We start from the raw sequence: 20,275 nt of genomic DNA on the forward strand, positions 1-20,275 counted from the left end.
GCCCGTCGCCTCTCACTGCTGGCAACGCCAGAGTGGAAGAGAGTCCAGCCCCTCTCGAGAGAACTGGTTCCAGAGCCCTTGCTGTGCGTCGAGGTGAGTCCGACTATATCCAACCGGAACTTCTCTACCTCGCGCACTAGCTCAGGCTCCTTCCCCCCCAGCGAGGTGACGTTCCACGTCCCAAGAGCTAGCTTATGTAGCCGAGGATCGGACCGCCAAGTGCCCTGCCTTCGGCTACCGCCCAGCTCACATTGCACCCAACCTCTATGGCCCCTGCTATGGGTGGTGAGCCCATTGGAGGGAGGACCCACGTTGCCTCTTCGGGCTGTGCCCGGCCGGGCCCCATGGGGAAAGGCCCGGCCACCAGGCGCTCGCCATCGTGCCCCAACTCCGGGCCTGGCTCCGGAGGGGGGCCCCGGTGACCCGCGTCCGGGCAAAGGAAATCTGAGTCTCGGTTCTTGCATTTCCATAGAAGTCTTCGAGCTGCTCTTTGTCTGATCCCTCACCTAGGACCTGTTTGTCTTGGGAGACCCTTCCTCCAGACTCTAGCACCTTGACTTCCAAATTAAATACAAAACTTGCTTTCGTCTGAAAACAGGACTCTGGACCACTCTGCAACTGTCCAGTGCTTCTTTTCCATAGCCCAAGTCAGGCGCTTCTTCCGTTGTCTTGAGTTCAGGAGTGGCTTGACTATGGGAATACGGCTACATGCTTCCATCTGTTGAAAAGCTCTATGGAGATTACCATTACTGTCCTCGATTGGCCTGCCAACTCCCCTGACCTGAACCCCATAGATAATTTGTGGGGTATTGTGAAGAAGAAGCTGAAAGACACCAGACCCAATAATGCAAATGAGCTAAAGGCCGCTATTGAAGCATCCTGGGCATCCATAACACCTCAGCAATGCCACAGGCTGACTGTCTCCATGCCACGCCGCATTGGTGCAGTAATCCGTGCAAAAGGATTCCCAACCAAGTACTGAGTGCATTAATTGACATTTTCAAATGTTTGATTTTGTTTTGCTGTTATAAATCTTTTTTTTTTACTTAGTCTGAGAAAATACTCTAATTTTTTGAGATGGGATTTTTGAGTTTTCTTAAGCTGTATGCCATAGTAAGCAATATTAAAATAATAAAAGGCTTACAATATTTCAGTTGATCCAGAATGTATGACATTTTCATGTTTTTAGTTGCATTACAGAAAATAAAGGACTTTATCACAATATTCTAATTTTCTGAGACAGTCCTGTATATAAAAGGAATACTTGAATTTCAGTGAATTCTAGCTATAAATATGCTCCTCCCCCCTTAACCCCCCCCCCAATCTCCCGAATTTGAAGGTCTCAAGGTTGGCAAGTATGGTCAGCATTAATGCGAGTATGGTTTCATGTAGAAATTGTACACTTCTCTTAGAGAGGTTGTCCCTGCCAACTTCCTCTATACAACAGGAGCACTCAAGTGTTTTTAGGAAAAAAGTTTTTTCTCCCAAGTTTTGAACTGAATCAGGGGGCCAAATCTTGGTCGGTAGTTGGGTAGCCCTGGTCTATATCTCTTATAATTTTGGGAACTAGGGGCCTGATTTACTAAAGGGTTGCGTGTACTAAAACCTGTACAAAGCTGATAGCACACACAAAGCTGATCTACTAAACGTGTGCAAAGTGGATTATGTCTAATAAGTGAGCAGAATAACGCGTACAATCCATTTTGCGTCTGTCTTCATTAATATGCAAAATATGCTGATATTTAAAACACCCACAATACTGGGAGGAGAAAATGCAAGTATATTTGTTTAGCATGCGCTATATAATGTAATAATAGTGTCAAAAGGACACGCAAACTGACACACACACTTCTACAGTATCTGTGCTCGCGCTGCAGACAGACGAGAATCCTCTGTCTGTGTGTGTCATCATTTTGACCTGACAGAATAAAAAATCTGACAAAACGCTTTTTCAGCAACATTATTTTATAATTTTATAGCTGCTGGATGACTTGAGGGGCTGATTAAAATTAATTCAACTGATGCGTTTTGGTGTCATTTAATATATTTTTTTAAAGATGTTTTTTTATTTTTTATTATTAAAAATATTTCTTGTATGAAAAAACTTCTTAAAGTATACATTCGTTTACGTCTTGAGCAGATTAAGTACAGCTTCTCACCAATAAGCAAACAAATAAAAAAAGGGGTTTAATTGTAGATGCACTCCAGAACCGCTTCTGAAATGCCCATAAAAAGTGGTACATGTCTCCTGCATGTTTGAAAACTGCAAACATGGTGGTAGCATGATAACATGAATGTGCAGTAAATGAGAGTGCACCGTATAGTACACGTAAAATCTTAATTTAAATAAGGCGGTCTGCACCACTTTTTAATTGCACATGCCTATTTTAGTAATCGCACACAACACGCCCACTAATAGTACATGCTATTTTATAGGTTGCACACGCTGTTTACTGATTGTTGTTTGGATCTTAGTAAATCAGCCCCTAAGTGTAGTTAATGGCGGGCAGTGTCTACCTGCTCATAAAACTCATTGACAATGCCTTCCGTCCACTTCAGGTGAAGGTCGCGGACTTTGGCTGGTCCATTGATGTCTGCCAACTTGATACACATTTGGCACACCAGCAGTCTGTCATTCTCATTCGTCCAGTCAATTCCTGGACTGTTTACATCATTGACCTGCAAATCACAGAGACAGGACATAATACTGCATAAGCCATACAACTGCTCAGATATAATGATGCAACATTCCCCTCATGGTTTTAAGTACATTTCAAATTGTGATCAAATAATGACCTTGGAATTGAACTCTGCCAGGAAGTCAAAGTGCTTCTTTAAGTCTGTGGCTAGAATGGCCTCAATGACAAGGAAGCGAAAACGCTTAAACTCCACATGATCCAGATTGACTAGGAAGTTGAACTCCGGCCGGGACAGGTAGAGGCTCCAGGCTGACGCAGCGTGGTGGTTCTCCAACACGGAGCGGTCGTTGTACAACACCGCCTACATTGGGCACGACAAAAGATGACAACGAGATGTCAATAACATTGTGCAGATGAACCCATTGGCAAAGAAATGCAGATTATATTTACCAAATGCATGGTAGTAGATGGCCACAGTGTATGATATGTACAGTGGGATATGTACAGTGCCGATTTTGTAAGTTTACTGCCTGACAACGATATGAACAGTCCAGTATTTTATGGTAGGTTTAGTGTGTTGTATTGTCAGAATGTTAAAAAAATACTGAAGAAACTCATTTGTATTTGATTGAGGGAAATAACTAGTTGATCCCCAACCAACAAAACCAGCAAGCAAACAGCCACCAACAGATACATTTTTGCCCATGAACATGAAGCACACAACTACAGTCCCTTCAAGGTAGTACTCTTAATCTCAACAGTCAACAGTCAACTTTATTGTCAATTTTTAACATGTACAAGACATACAAGAAATCGAAATTATGTTTTCACCACAGTCCCACTCAAGAGCAGACAAACATTACAGGGAGACAGAACAGGACCGCTGATTGGTCAGCCAACTTCCAGCGCCACTTAAAAAGGTAGGAAACAGGTAAACATTGGGGGGGGGGAGATGAGTAAAAAAATGTTCAGTCTAAGGCTGTAATCCTGGGGGAGGGGGTCCAGACTGTGGCCAGGAAAAAGAAACCTCAATAACCATAACACACATAAACAAGTTACAAAGAATTCACAAGACAAAAAGAGGGGAGGGAGTGGGGGCTACGGAGGCAGGCTGCTGCTATCTAAGCGCTACCCAGCCGTCCATCACTCCTAAGGGATTCAAGCGGTGGTGAAGGCGTGGGGGTGTGTGCATATGCCCATCGGGCAGTGTTGTTGTGTCTATAGGCCTGGAGTTGCTCTGCAGGCACTGCGAGCATAGAGCGTCCATCACTGAGGTGTCCTCAGGGGATGTTTACAGAACAGCCTTCTTCTGTTGTGAGCAGCATCAAGGCCACGCGAGGGAGTCAAACCGTAAATTAGGATTGTTGTTTTCCAAGCGAGCAGACATTTTAATGGCTTGTCTGTTCTTAATCGTCCATGGGGCCAATTTTTGCATTTCAGTAAGCCTCTCCATGGTGTGATCTAACTTACGATTCAGTTCAAAATCGCCACAGTCTATGATCTCACAGCTCGACCCATGCCTTACATTTCGACGGGCAGCATTTGGGCTCCTTGAATGCCTGCCATCGTCTTCCGAATTTGACGATAAACCAGGGCTATACCCAGCCCAATCAGCAGATGCCCTGCGATCACGGTTACAAATAGATGTCTTCCACGTCCCCGACGTAAAGCACATTAATCTCCATTTCTTCCAGGAGTCTCTCATGTACCCCGCAGCAAGTTCCGCCAGGGCAGCCAGGCTCCCCAAAACATATTTTCCTCATCGAGGAGATATTGTCAATTGAGTCGAGAGTCCAGCTAATCAATTCCATGTCTGGTGTTTAGATTTTCGGAGGACAGCGCAGAGAAAGAGGCTCTTAAAAAGTGCAAACAGGACAAAACAAGAGAGCAAGCAAGGAGTGACAAAGACAGAGCGGGAGAAAAAATATGACCGCCTCCACCATGTGCCAAGCCAGAAGAAAGAATGAATGAATGTCGATAAAAGACATCCGTACGAAAATCAGTCCCTTCCTTTGAAACATTTCCACCAACATGAGCAAGACGTCAGGGACAAAATTGCAGACCAGCACAACACTGGAATGGACTCAAAGGTCAACAACAAGAAGGTTGGCGAGAAAGACACCACTATTGGTGCAATCATTTGTAAATGTAAGAAATACAAGATAATAGTCATTCTCTCTTGTTCTGGGGCTCCAATCAAATATAATTAATAATGGCCTTGATTTAATGGGTTTTTTTTTTACATTCTATCTGTTAAAATTAACCTACCATTGAAAATATGTCCCATTTATATGTTTAAAAGAGGGTACACTTACAAAATAAGGATCATATACTAATTTTTCCCACTGGACGTGTAGTATTAGTTATATAATGTACCTCATATAGTGGCTAAGGGAGCCTGTTTACTCAACTACATTCAGGACCAGCCGTCTATTATATGATTGATATATTTATTGTGTTGGAGGCCTTCATTTGTACAAATACAGTGGAACCTTGATTTATGAACTTGAACTGTCGATCAGTTTGAGTATTTTAACCAATTGGATTGCCGGAAATTCACAGTGGCCGCCTACTATAATCAAGTTGGCGCCACAAACATTATCGTGTGAGCATTGAGACAGGCACTGAAAATCTGTAGAACTGCCGTTTATTTAAAAAAAAAAAAATTCTTAGCTGTGCACTGGTCACTTGTATGTGGGTTTACAATATCCTGAGAGATTGGTTGGAACAAAACTCCCTAAAACCAAAGACAAATTACGCGAAATGTCTTCTTTGGGTCAAAGCTAGCTTGTGTACTTTCAACTAAGTAAGAAGAATATCAACAAGCACATGGTTGTTTGTTGGAGGGTAAGTTCAATAATTGAATGAAAAATTTACATTCAGGAAATCCCAAAGTTAGAGTATTACGTCCATAAATACAGTACAAAGGATTGCACAATTTAGTCGTTGTTTTGATCGTCAATGAATTTAGGCATACCAGTATGTTTGTAGTTAAAGGTATCCTGAAGAAACATAGTTTTTTTATGAATAGTAAAAAGTAATTATCTATCAGGGTAATTACGGTAATTAACAATGACAGTATAAGTAATCTTCTATTTTCCTGGAATATTTAAATGTGGAGTCTAATTGGTGGCTAATTTTGCTGCATTGACCACCATACTTTGCATCAACAGGCACATCGTAATTTCCATCTTCTGAAACACAAATTTGGGTAAAGTAGTTGAGCCCCCTCTTAAGTGATCGATGTGATAGATGTTCAGCTTCGAGAAAAAGATATGCTAATTTTGTCTGAAATACAAGAACGTTTTGGCTGATCTTTGCAAATGTTGTCAAAAGCGTGTGGGGCATGACAACAGTAACCAAGGGGGAGTGGCTTACAGGAAAAGTCGGAAGTGTCCATTGGTTCGTCAATAAACTAGTTTGTATATTGAAAGAAATGTCTCCATAAGAAACAACTTAAACATAAATAATTGGTTACACCAGGAGTCGGGAACCTTTTTGGCTGAGAGAGCCGTGAAAGCCAAATATTTTAAAATGTATTTCCATGTCAAAGGACACTTCCTGTGGTATTAGAAAAAAAATGTAATCTGCTTATAAAAGTCAAATTATTGGCATGTATTAATCGTGACAAAATGTCAAAAGAAATCAATGAAAATACTCGAGTAAAAACCTCTAAAACACATCATTAAAAAGTGGAAGGACAGTGAAGAAACTTTGCACAGTCTGAAACTCCCGCCATCAATATAAGTTATTGGCGGAAAATAATTGCAACTCTGGATAGAAATAAATATTTTGACATTGTTTGAAGCTTGTAGAGACGATTAAACCTAATCAAAGCTAAAGATGGTCCAAAAAACAAATACAATGTTAAGAGAGTTTTACTTTTTGGGGGATAAGTGATGTATATAATACCCTAATGCAGGCTTGACAAAGGCCATGGTCATTATTATTTTTTCCATTTTGGCAGACTGGGCAGAACTAATCTGATGAAGTGTAGCTCACACTGCAGAGCGAGCACAGCAACTTAATGCTACTCTCTGGAATGCCATTTTTACATAACTTCTTCACTACAGAGCATGGAACTGGTGTACAACATCTGAGTTGCAGCTGCCAAGACACTTTAATTCCTCTAAGAATGAAGGTACACATAAGGCATATTTGTTTCTGCGAATAATGTAACCTGCAATTAATTCACAGCCACACAGTTCTATACCCTGCAAACTACAAACACAACATGTTAAATTAATATTTTTCTAAACTGTCAAAACTAAGCAGAAAGGCCTTTTTCCCAGTGAAAGGGCCATTTTTAATAAAGATCTTAGGTATACATAATGCTGTGGTCGTGTATGGTCAAATGTGATGTAATCTATTGTGGTAAAATGCCTTTGAAGCAGCTGCCACTAACTAAACAAGGTAATGATGACCCTTTAATCAATGAATGGTGAAATCCAAGCAAAAAGCAAGAAACTGGGGACACGTTCGACCACTTAAGGTAGACATGTTTGTCAACATCCTTAGCAATCAATAGGTTCAGAGTCTCCTCTTTTTTTTTCTTTTATCAGTCTCTTCTTTTGTTTCTTTTACCCACTTTCCTGAGTCCAATAGTGGAACGGGAGCACATAGCTGACCCTTTTACCTCTCACATCACAAAGAGGTTGCTGCTAAAGAGATTGTTTTTGTTATAAATATATGCCACAAACTGGACCAAAATGTAACGAGTGCTTCTTTAGCTAGCCTATGTTTCACCCTTTCAACCACATTTTAATAATTCTTCCAAGTGGATTTATGTGAAAACTTGCTGACAGTAGAGCAGAGGGTGCATACTTTTGCCAAGATAAATGAAATTAGAATCCACTTTCCACAAAGTTAAATTGCTCTAGTACATTAGAATGGCCAATTCAGCCTTCTCTATGGAGTGAATCCAGCACTCAGTCAAACGGAGGTAACATTTGAAATGAATCAAGGAGAAAGTAATAAGCTGTTATGTTGTTAAGTTTTTCAATGTAGTGAGTCCCCAGAACCCAAAGGTAGTTTTTTGAATGGGTCCCTGGGAAATTCAATGTGTCCACAATTAAAAGAAAAAATTCTACAGTATATATTGTTGCTTTTCTTAAATTGGAGGGTGAAAATAATTTGATTATGATGATTATTATTATCATTGGTTACAACTAAGATATACATTCATTTATGTTTAAAATTTAAAATCTGAGCACAACAGAATGGCAACCGCCATTCAAAGTATTTTTCATTACCGCCACTGCAGTACCCGGTACGTTTTTTTTTCCTATTTATTTAATGAGTTTAGTTTAGTTTAGTCTTTATTTGAAGGGACAATGCACAGAAACAGCAGTGCAATACTTTTTCATAACATGGTCACTACTGCCTAGTTTATCTTGTTATATTCTTATTTTACTGTTATATTTGTATTCTCATTGTTGCTTTTTATTTTTATTCTATTGTAATATTTTTCTATTTTGTTTCCATTTATACCCCCATTATTTACTTTTTATTTTTTAAATTTGATCTCAATTCTGTACACTGCTGCTGGAATTTTAATTTTCCTGAGGGAACTCTCCTGAAGGAATCAAAGTACTATCTATCTATCTATCTATCTATCTATCTATCTATTAAGCTCAAAGACAGATCTGTTCTGCACCACATTATAGCTAAATAGCTCATTTCCATCTGCAGTCCCTGGCTACCTAAATTAAAGAGATACAAAAATCATGAAATAAAATTATAACAATAAAATTATACTATAGCATGTAATCAAATTAAAAAAAAGTCATAAAATGCCCTTTTATTGACACATACTTATACATTACAACCACACCTCAATACATCACACAATACATGCTCTGGTTCACATCTGTTTACAACAAAATGTTCTCATGCATAAATATAATACACATGAATTTGACATGTCAATCATAGTGCCCACCTCAGTGACCGTGTGAGCAGGTTTGATTGCTCCAAAGCCACTTTTTAACTTCAATTGTGAATGAAGAGTAATCTGTTAGACTTTTCTAGTTTGTTGTGAGGTCGTTCCCTTCCTTTATCGCTTTATATGAAAAGGCTGATTGTGCAAAAGAGGTTTTACATCTGGGTACACTACACTGCATTACAGCATGTCCTTTGAAAGGTAAAACACTAACAACTCGAATGAGCACAGCATCATGCATTTGAAATGTGGGTTGAAATGAAATCCATGGTGACTGGCTAGTTGTTTTGATAGTGGCTAAACAAGCATGTTATGATACTGTGTATAGGTGTTGATAGGGATGATGTTTGATAAAAAAATTATCGAGTTCGAGCCTATTATCGAATCCTCATATCGAACCGATTCCTAATCGATTCTCTTATCGAGTCCAGATAGGTTGTTGTATATGGAAAAAAACACACAATATTTGGTTTAATAAAAGCTGACTTTTATTATATAAGAAAAAATAAAATCTAATAAATAAATAAATATTGACTGTTACCCCCCTAAAAAATAAAAAAAATAAATAAATATTGACTGTTGTTACCCAAAGTATATTAAGTGGGATTTTTAAGAAAAACAAATATATACAGTAACACAAAAACAACCTGTCTCTGTGATCACTATAGGTGTATCAATAATATTATAGTGTAAAATAAAATCAGTCCCTTGGGCACAAAACTGAAAATAATACAGCTCTCCAAAAAGTGCACTTCTCCTGCTATTTGACATAACTGTTTGTTATGATGCTTTGACTTTTTTGCACTTTATTTCTTTATTGAAAGAAAATTCTATGAAGGGAAAAGTTGTTTGCAAATGTGGTTCCAATGCTAAAAAATGAAAAGTTAAAGCTAAAAAAAGAAATACACTTTATTGAGTTAACATTATTTCTTTATAGGGCAGGGGTCGGCAAACTTTTTGGCTGAGAGAGCTGTGAAAGCCAAATATTAATGTATTTCCGTGAGAGCCATATAATATTTTTTAACACTGAATACAACTAAATGCGTGCATTTTTAAGTAAGACCAACATTTTTAGAGTGTAATAAGTCTCTTATTCTTTTTAATACCATTGTTATTCTGAAGCTAACCAATAATAAATAAAATACTTCTTACCATTAATGCGACTTCTTGAACAGGTGCGGTAGAAAACGCATGGATTAAAATGCATGAGAATGTTTCATATTTTGAACATTATTTTTAACACTGATTACCAGCGGAATTATTCATTACTTATCATGTTAAGCAATGTCAGCTAAGATTTATCTGAGAGCCAGATGCAGTCATCAAAAAAGCCACATCTGGCTCGAGAGCCATAGGTTCCCTACCCCTGTTATAGGGGGGGAAATGTGATGTTATGAGCTAGGGCAGGGGTCGGCAACCTTTACCAGTCAAAGAGCCATTTTGACCAGTTTCACAAATTACAGAAAACAATGGGAGCCACAAAAATCTTTTGAAATTTAAAATGAAATAACACCGCATACAAAGTTTTTATTTTGCTTTGTGCTAGTATGTATAAACCAAGGGTCTCAGACACGTGGCTCAAACCTTATTATGAAAATTGAATGTTAATGTGGCCCGCGGGTTTTATATGAATGGCGCTTGACAGCGTCATACTTACCAACCCTTCTGATTTTTCCGGAAGACTATGAATTTCAAGGCAACTGTTCCCCCGAATGTGCCGTGATGGTTCAGTATTTAGCGCCCTCTACAACCAGCGTGCCGGCCAAGACACACGTCGTATGGGGCTTCTGCTTGCTCACGTAAGTGACAGCAGGGCATAATTGGTCAACAACCACACAGGTTACACTGACGGTGGCGGTATAAAAAACTTTAACACTCCTACTAATAATGTGCCACACTGTGAACCCACACCAAACAAGAATGACAAACACATTTCGGGAGAACATCTGCACCGTAACACAACATAGACACAACAGAACAAATACCCAAAATCCCATGCAGCCCTAACTCTTCCGGGCTACATTATACACCCCCACTACCAAACCCCGGGGGGGGGGGGGGGGGGGGGTGTTGATGTGTGAGGGAGCAGGGTTGGGGTGGGGGCGGGGTTTGGTGGTAGCAGGGGTGTATAATGTAGCCCGGAAGAGTCAGGGCTGCATGGGATTCTGGATATTTGTCCTGTTGTGTTTATGTTGTGTTAAGGTGCAGATGTTTTCCCGAAATGTGTTTGTCATTCTTGTTTGGTTTTGGTTCAAAGTGTGGCGCATTATTAGTAAGAGTGTTAAAATTGTTTTATATGGCCACCGTCAGTGTAACTTGTGTGGCTGTTGACCAAGTATGCCTTGCTGTCACTTACGTGTGCAAGCAGAAGATGCATATAACAAGGGGCTGGGCTGGCACGCTGTTAATACAGATTGTAGAGGGTGCTAAATGCTGTACCATCATGGCATCACCCTTATTATTATTGTAAGGGTGAAAATGGGAGAATATTAATCCCGGGAGTTTTCTGCGAGAGGCACTGAAATTCGGAAGTCTCCCGGGAAAATCGGGGGGGTCGGCAAGTATGCAGCTGAGCCGCATCAGAGTGATCAAAGAGCTGCATGCGGCTCCGGAGCCGCGGGTTGCCGACCCCTGAGCTAGGGAATATAACAACTACACTACCCAGCATGCAACGGGAGTGACAAGCATGCGCGGTAGCCCTGAAAAGTGTTGTTGCATGTTGCCACCCGGCAGCTAAGAATGAGGTTATGAGCACATGTGAAAGTAAACGTCAAGAACTCAGCCAACATGCCTCGTCTGCATTATTTATAATTAGACAGACAACACATATACAGTGTGATTTTGTTTTGTTTACAAAAAAAGAAAAACAAAAGTTAAAAAAGGGAGATGTACTGTATGTATGTGCTGCGGTTGCTTTAAGAACGTTGCGACAGCTGCCGTAAAGGAGGTGCATTGCTAGCCTGGTTGCTATGTTTCCGGTAAGTCGTAAAAGTGTTCGTCATGTGTTTGTACCCTGCTCAAATCTCTCAGTAAAGTTATTCATTGGATTATACCTTTTGTTTTGAACTTTATCACTACTTGGAGCGCTTTTTCCGGTCCATTGTTTTTCCTGCTTTCGCTATCTGCGCCTAATGACTGAGCTACATGACGTAATTTCTTGCGATGTCCCACGGGGTATTTCTGGTTGGGACGGGATACGTTCCCAGGGATTCGAATAAAGAACCAACTCTTTTTCTTTACTATAGTGGTCTCGATAACGAATACCGGTTCTCAAAAAGGGATTTGAGTCCGAGGACTCGGTTCTTTTCTTATCGAACAACCGAGAAAATCGGTTTCGAGTATCATCCCTAGGTGTTGACGTCTGTACTCAGTAAATGCACAGTAACAGAAACAACGCTTGTCTGGTCCACTGACTTAGTTTATTTTGCTTGTTATTAGGGCAGCAACTAACAACCATTCTTATTGTCAACTAGTCATCGACTATATTAAAGATTAGTTGCCTAATTAGATTATGAAACAGAGGCTCCAATTTAGCCATTGACTTTTAAATACAGTTTGAGGAATTTAACTTTTGTGCTAACTAACAACAAAGAGGACTATTTCATTCAGACGTATGTATTTATACTCTCTGTAACTGTGCTGCTCATTATGCTGTTATCAAATAATAACTTTATTAAACTTTTGTCCATTTAAGAGCAAGGAAAGGCAACGCGCTGCTAAAATCAAATAACATATTTTTTAATGCAAACAAAAAACTGTCCAACTAGTAGCAATAACAACAAAACACCAAATATATCTAGCTTCCTCAAAAAGAAAAGAAGAAAAAAAAAGAAAAAAAAGAAAAAGAAAAAGAAAAGACCATTATGCGATGATGATGTGTGTTATACAGACGGTAATTGCCAGGTATGGACAGGTACAGTGGAACCTTTAATTGATTCTTGAACAGGGTTCGTTAATAGAAAAGTTTGTAAAACAATGTGAATATGAATAATGTGTTCCTGCCTCGACAAAAGTCCATATTTTAGCGAAGGTTTGTACGCTTTGTACACAAAATAAAGTGCTATGCAGTATTGTACATCAAACAAACATAAAATGGGAGTGATGGATAAAGTTTATATTTATTAACAAGTCAAAATGACAACATTGACAAGCTTAACTGGAACACACACAGGAGTCCCTTTGGTGCCCTCACAAACATTCAGAAACCACAAAAATGTAAAGAAGAGGGGGAGAAGGGAGAAGGGGCGGCGGGGTGTGTGTGCTCTTGGAAGGGACTCTGCTGAACAAAAGGTTGTGTCTTCGCTGCGATACAAGTTTGCTTTGGCATATTTTTCCAGAAAAGTCCGGTGTCAACACAATTAAAAACTTGCTGTGGTATGAAGCCTGCTTCGTCAATCTCTTGAATACGAGCAAGCACAATTGGCTGCCGGCGGGACACAAAAATGAGTGAATGAAGCGTTCGCACACAGAGACATGGTTTGCACACAGAGGGCATATTTGGCTCGATCTAATAGTTTGTAAATCGCAAAGTTCGCAAAAACAAGGGTTGGTAAATCGAAATTCCACTGTATATTGTCCCTTAAAGACGTTTTGGTATTGAGTTATTGGTCCAATAACTTCAGAATGTGCCAATCTCTTTCTAACTTTACCGGACTGACAAACCTCTAGCTGGCGCTAGAGGTTTGCTAACAAGCTAACTAATCGAGAAGAGTCGGAGACTGCATCCTCCAAATGTTTGAATTGCCTCCGTTTTTAAATGCTTCTGCATCACAGACGTACTGCTGTGAAAAGCAGGGTCTACTTGGCAAATTGAGGAAATTTTGTCTTTGATGTGTGTAAGTTTTACTCGCGGTGTTTTCTCTTGCTTGGCAGTCACTGGACACGCAGACATGTGCCTTTTCGTTTCTGTTCCAAAAAATGTTTGGCCAACTATTATCTGCAAAATTATTTGTCAGCGAAGGGTTTCATCCCTGCAACTGTGTTTTAAAACACAATATGTTGTTTACTACTGGAAAAATTAGGCGTGTCCAAGGGAAGCAAGGAGACTGAGTTGACTGCGTCCTTAAATATAACTCTGTGTCAGGGACACAGGACCCGTACTGTACCTAGCAACATCAGTAAATAGGCATCTGTATGAAACCAAAAAACAGATTGACTTTGCATCATGACTTAAGGCAGGGGTGTCCAATCCACAGCCCACAGGCACCTTAAATTCGGCCCGCGAGACGACAGTACAAGTTAAATTTCAATAAGCAACCTGGCCGTGCGGGGTGCTTTCATATTAAATTTAAATATTAGGGGTATGATGGGTGGCACAATGTAAGAATCGCAGGTGAGTGACCATGATGTTTACTTTCTTGATACTAAAAGCACAGCATTTATATATATCATCCAATCCAAACAACCATCCTTAGTCATGGTGCAGAAATAAAAATTCAACCAGCACAAAAAGTCAACATGCATGGACACACATAACACAACCTGCTGACTGAACATTGTAGATACTATATACAAAAAAACGTACTATCACCACAAAAAATTCATGATATGTACAGCCTATTATTTGCACAGTATTGACAAGTGATGTTTGGAAAACTTGACGACCAAAAAAAGACTGAAAACCGCGACGTCGAAATCGGATGGAAACAAAACGCACACCATTGTCTGGAGTGTTGTCAGCATGTCTGCAATGTTGACGTCATTTTAATATGTCCCAGATATACACAAGGAGAGCCATATACAACATGTGCAAATATTAGGAGGACAGTGGTGGCTTTTAAAGGTGGAAAGTCCAACCGAAAAGCAAAGCACATGTGAAGTCATGCTCGCCTTTCATCAGGGACTTTGAGGGACAGAAGTAGAGACTCTAAACTGGGGCTGTAATAAGGCGACATGATCCACACATGTCAACAAAAACAATTTGTTGCCAACAAATATATATGTCAACACTAGTTGTGACGTCATCACTTGTGTTTTCCCGGGCGGAAGTTGGTCCGCATCGCCACTCGCTAAAACATTGTCAGTGATAACATGTAAAGTATGAGAACATTTCCTCTTATTATTGTTAAAAAAGATGAAGACCTTGATAATTTTGCAAAGTGGACATTGTTTTTATGGCAGTACATCTGTGATACGTGAGCATTTAAAGCGGAGGCATGATGTCAGACATTTGGAGGGAAGATGCATCTCAACCTTGGTAAGAGTGTTAGCTTATGCCTTGCTAGCTAGCTATCCAGTGTGAGACGAAGTTGTGTGAAAAATAACTAACTATCATTTTAGCCAAAGTCAGCAAGCTCAACTTTGTCTCCATCAATTCAAGTACTTTTTAAAGCAGCATCAATTTGCTAAAACTGCCAAGAGTTCATCAATAGATCCAGTGGTATCTGATCAATGGATCAGATACCCAGTGGTATCTGATCAATGGATCAGATACCACCAGACCGGTGCTGATCAGGGCACTGGAGGAGCTGGAAAAGTATGACTAGAAATAGGTAGAACGATACCTATGGAATAAGACAGCTCAATGAACTCAGTTCAACCTGATTGTTCACAAATTAATAAGAATGAATTGGACAACCCGATTGCTGTCTATGGAAAAATAAGTATATCATCTGATCTGCATCAAGGATATGAAGACCCAAATGAAGAAATTGACCCGGATTATCATTGCTATTACAACGAGGTAAATGACTGTGGATATTACACAGAGGGTAAATTCAACGACAACATTTACCTCAAAGGAAATCTTTCAATAATTAATTTTAACGCCAGGAGCCTATATGCTAACTTTGATCAAATACAGGACTACCTTTCATCATTTGACAAGCCATTCAACATAATTGCAGTGTCGGAAACCTGGATTAATGAACAGAAAGGTATGGACTTCCAACTTGAAGGTTACAACTTTGTATGCAAAAATATAATCAACAAATCTGGGGGTGGAGTTGCATTGTTTATTGATGTAAACATTAATTTCAAAATTCTGGAAAATATGTCTAGAGTGGTTGATGATGTTATGGAGTGTGTAACAATTCAAATCTCAGGGCTCAAAGGAAAAAAAACATCCGTATGCTGTGTTTACAGGGTTCCAAATTCAAACATTGATATATTTGGAAATTACCTGGGGGAAATAATTGCAGAAATGAAACAAGGAAATGTATTTCTATGTGGTGACTTTAATATTGATCTGTTAAACCCCAATGACAACAACCAGAATGAGGACTTTGTTAACTCTATGTATGCCTATGGCTTGCAATCTCTTATCACACGTCCTAGAAGAATCACGAAGCAGAGCGCCACTCTAATTGACAATATTTTTACCAACATACTAGACACTGAAATAACTAGCGGCCTTATGGTAACTGATATATCTGATCACCTTCCGGTATTCATTGTCTGTAGTTTGGATTATTGCACACTTGAAAAAAAACGAGTATTTTGTGCAGGTGGGCCCCGTCACTGGCCAGAAACATTCCTCCCTCGCATGTGCACTGGAATTGCACATGACTCAAGGAGTGATAAAAGTTCAAGTTAAAGTTAAAGTTAAGTTAAAGTACCAATGATTGTCACACACTATGTGTGGTGAAATTTGTCCTCTGCATTTGACCCATCCCCTTGTTCACCCCTTGGGAGGTGAGGGGAGCAGTGGAATTATTTTTGGTGATTTAACCCCCAATTCCAACCCTTGATGCTGAGTGGAAAGCAGGGAGGTAGTCTTTGGTATGACTCGGTCGGGGTTTGAACTCACAACCTACCAATCTCAGAGCGGACACTCTAACCACTAGGCCACTGAGTAGGTAACAGCAACATGACAGAGCACATGTTCCTGACACCAGTGTCACAGCAAGAAGTAGCTACTCTATTCACAGAGTTCTCCCCAAAAGCCTCCACTGATGGAGATGGTTTATTAATGACACTGTTAAAAAACATCTCCACAGCTCTAGTGCCAGCACTGCCGTATGTCTGTAATTTATCATTTTCAAATGGTGCTTTTCCTGATAAAATGAAGAAGGCGTAAGTGCTTCTTCTGTATAAAAGCGGTGATAAACATTTGTTTTCAAATTACCGTCCGATTTCATTACTACCCCAATGCTCTAAAATCTTAGAGAGGCTTTTCCAGACCAGATTACAAAAAATCATTGACAAACAGACTGTTGTGTGATAGCTAATACGGTTTTAGGAAAAAACATTCCACAGGAATTATTTTAACTGACACCGTAGAGTTTATCAAAAATGCATTAGACAACAAACTATGCTATTGGCATTTTTATTGACCTAAAAAAAGCCTCGGACACATTAAACCACAGTATTCTAATTGACAAATTGCAGACATATGGAGTTTGAGAGACCTCTTTAAAATGGATAAAGAGTTATCTCTTCAACAGAACGCAATTTGTACAGATGGGAAATAACATTTCAACAGACCGAGTTATCACTTGTGGGGTCTCTCAGGAGTCAGTCTTGGGACCAAAACTTTTCACATTATATATCAATGATATAGTCAAAGTATCTGACGTCCTAAAATTAGTGTTGTTGGCGGACGACACCAACATCCTCCGTTCTGGAAAATATTTAATTCAATTAGTAAACACAGTGAATAGTGAATTGTCAAAAATTCATTTGTGGTTTTTAATAAATAAATTATCACCAAATCTCTCAAAAACAAACTATATCCTCTTCCGGAGAAGGGGACTGAAAAAAAACATACACATAAAAGTTAGTGGGACATCTATAAACAGAGTAAATTAACACAATTTCTTGGGGGTTAAGATAGACGCTCTACTGACTTGGAAACCACATATGAAAGCAGTACAGTCTAATTTGGCTAAGGGTGTCTCCATTTTGTGGAAAATGCAGAAATCACTAAATCAAAATTCACTAAGAACGATTTAATTAGCTCTTTTATTGCCGCATTTACAGTATTGCGCTGAAGTTTGGGGGCACACCTACATGGACACTATTGAACCGCTATTTAAGCTCCAGAAAAAGCCAATTAGAATGATGCACTATGCCCCATATAGAGCTCATACCAATGATCTGTTCATAATGAGTAATTTTCTTAAACTACGTGATATAATCCAATGCAGTAGCCTTCAAGTTATGTTTATGGCCTCACAATAGGCTCTACCTGCAATTATACAGTCTGTTTTCACTCAAAGATGGTCCACATGAGCTCAGGGGTGTCCTGAAATTCAAACATAACATGATAAATTCCACATTCAAGGCTCAAACGTTATCTATAGAAGGGGTGAAAATGTGTGACAATGTGAGCGGAGAAATTAAACTGTCTTCTAGCCTAAGAGTGTTCAACCTTGGGGTAAAAAATGTGTTGTTGGGAAACTATCAAAAACATGACTAGTTGTTTGGACTATCTCAACTGTGGGACACAGGTGCAAAATAACTCACTGTGGAATAAGGGACATAACACACCAGACAAGGCTTCAGAAAACAATAGATACCCAGGCAATATGGAGCTAATCTCATGGTCGCTCAATGCTATTGACAAAAAAACTAACAAAAAACTTGTCATTATCATCCATTATCATATGTTATACTTGTTCTGAAATTGTCATGTAACCATCAATCTGCTGTTAAAACTTGGACTATATAACCAACATATATAACCAGCATTTATGATGATTGTAAATTAGGGGCGAGGCATGGATAAATATTCTTGCTTTTTTCCCTTTTCGGTGGGTGCCGTTGCATGTCTGTCAAATTACAAAGAGTGATGAAGTGTTGCTCTATATATCTGTCTGCCGGAATAAATTAATTCATTCATTCATTCAATAGTCAATATACCAGTGTGCACCTTTTTAAACATCATCAAAAAATGCTTTGTTTCTTTTTGAGGAAGTTAGATGTTGTTTTGTGGTTTATTTTCATTGCTGCTATTTAAACTGTTTTTTAAAATACATACACAAGGTAAATTAGCCTTTCCTTTCTTTTAAATAGACAACATTTTACTAGGCATTTTAATTTTTGTAACAACTGAATGAGCAGCACAACTACAGTTTAAATAAATTATATATATTCATTTATGAATTAATTAGTCATCTTTGTTGTTAGTAAGCACAAGCCTAAAATAACTTAAGCTGCATTTAGAAGTCAATGGTAAAATTAGAGCCATTAAATATGTGTACGCTTTATTATCCGTCTAATCGTTAGGGTAATCGTTGACTAATCAAGTATAAAAAATTATCTTCAGTTGCAGCCCTACTCTAAACACGAGTACATTTTATAGTATCATCATAAAAAAAATTCTACAGTTGTTGCTAGTTGTTTTTAATAAAAAACGAAGTAAAAGTCTCAAGACACTTGAAAAAATATAAACAAAAGTACATTGTTCAATAAATAGAAACAATTGAAAGTCTGGCCAAACCATCAAACATATGTTAACACTAATTAATAATAACATCCATCCATGCATTTTCTACCGCTTGTCCTTTTGGGGTCGCGGGGGATGCTGGAGCCTATCTCAGCTGCATTGGTTTTAAATGTATGTATACATTTTTAAAGAAACAAATATCACAGTAAATTTTGCAAAGTACTTGATGGCTTCATCTAACCATGCCTACACCGCAACAGGTATCTTGGCAGTCTAGGGGAAACCTTGTGTATATATCTATATATACTGTATATACATATATACATACAGTAGATATACATACATATAAATATACATATATACATATACACACATATATACCGGTACATACATGTACATACATATACACAAATGTATTTGTAAATACATACACACATATACATACGTGTAGATATACATTTATATATACACACGTGTATCGTGTATATATATATATACACACACACACACACATGTATATATACACGTGTATATACATATATATATACATATATATATATATATATATATATATACACACACACACACACACACACACACACACACACACACACACACACACACGTATATATACACACGTGTATATATATATATTAGGGATGTCCGATAATGGCTTTTTGCCGATATCCGATATTTCCCAACTCTTAATTACCGATACCTATATCAACCGATACCAATACATACAGTTGTGGAATTAACACATTATTACGCCTAATTTGGACAACCAGGTATGGTGAAGATAAGGTCCTTTAAAAAAAATTAAAATAAAATAAGATAAATCAATTTAAAACATTTCCTTGAATAAAAAAGAAAGTAAACAATATAAAAACAGTTACATAGAAACTAGTAATTAATGAAAATGAGTAAAATTAACTGTTAAATGTTAGTACTATTAGTGGACCAGCAGCACGCACAATCATGTGTGCTTACGGACTGTATCCCTTGCAGACCGTATTGATATATATTTATATATAATGCCGGAACCAGAATATTAATAACAGAAAGAAACAACCCTTTTGTGTGAATGAGTGTGAATGAGTGTAAATGGGGGAGGGTGTTTTTTTGGGTTGGTGCACTAATTGTAAGTGTATATTGTGTTTGTTATGTTGATTTAATACATGTATATGGGCCATTCTACCGAATTAGTTCAAAGTGAGATTGGAAATATTTAAAAATTGTGTAAGTTGTATTCTTAAAACATTGTCCCTATATATATATATATGTATACATATATACATATATACATATATACATATATATATATATATATATATATATATACATATATACATATATACATATATACAT

General features: G+C 38.5%; 1 protein-coding gene across 1 annotated transcript in view; it reads right to left on the reverse strand.

Annotated features, from left to right (window-relative positions):
- pde3b (phosphodiesterase 3B) overlaps nucleotides 1–20,275 on the reverse strand; it is a 154,172-nt gene that overhangs the window by 8,516 nt on the left and 125,381 nt on the right. The window contains exons 13-14 of the mRNA XM_061963942.1: nucleotides 2,797–3,000; nucleotides 2,518–2,679 (exon numbers count right to left, since the gene is read on the reverse strand). Coding sequence (XP_061819926.1) covers nucleotides 2,518–2,679; nucleotides 2,797–3,000 — 366 coding nt within the window. The remainder of the gene's footprint in view (nucleotides 1–2,517; nucleotides 2,680–2,796; nucleotides 3,001–20,275) is intronic.

This window comes from Nerophis lumbriciformis, linkage group LG06 (genome assembly GCF_033978685.3).
Source record: "Nerophis lumbriciformis linkage group LG06, RoL_Nlum_v2.1, whole genome shotgun sequence".
NCBI lineage: Eukaryota > Metazoa > Chordata > Actinopteri > Syngnathiformes > Syngnathidae > Nerophis > Nerophis lumbriciformis.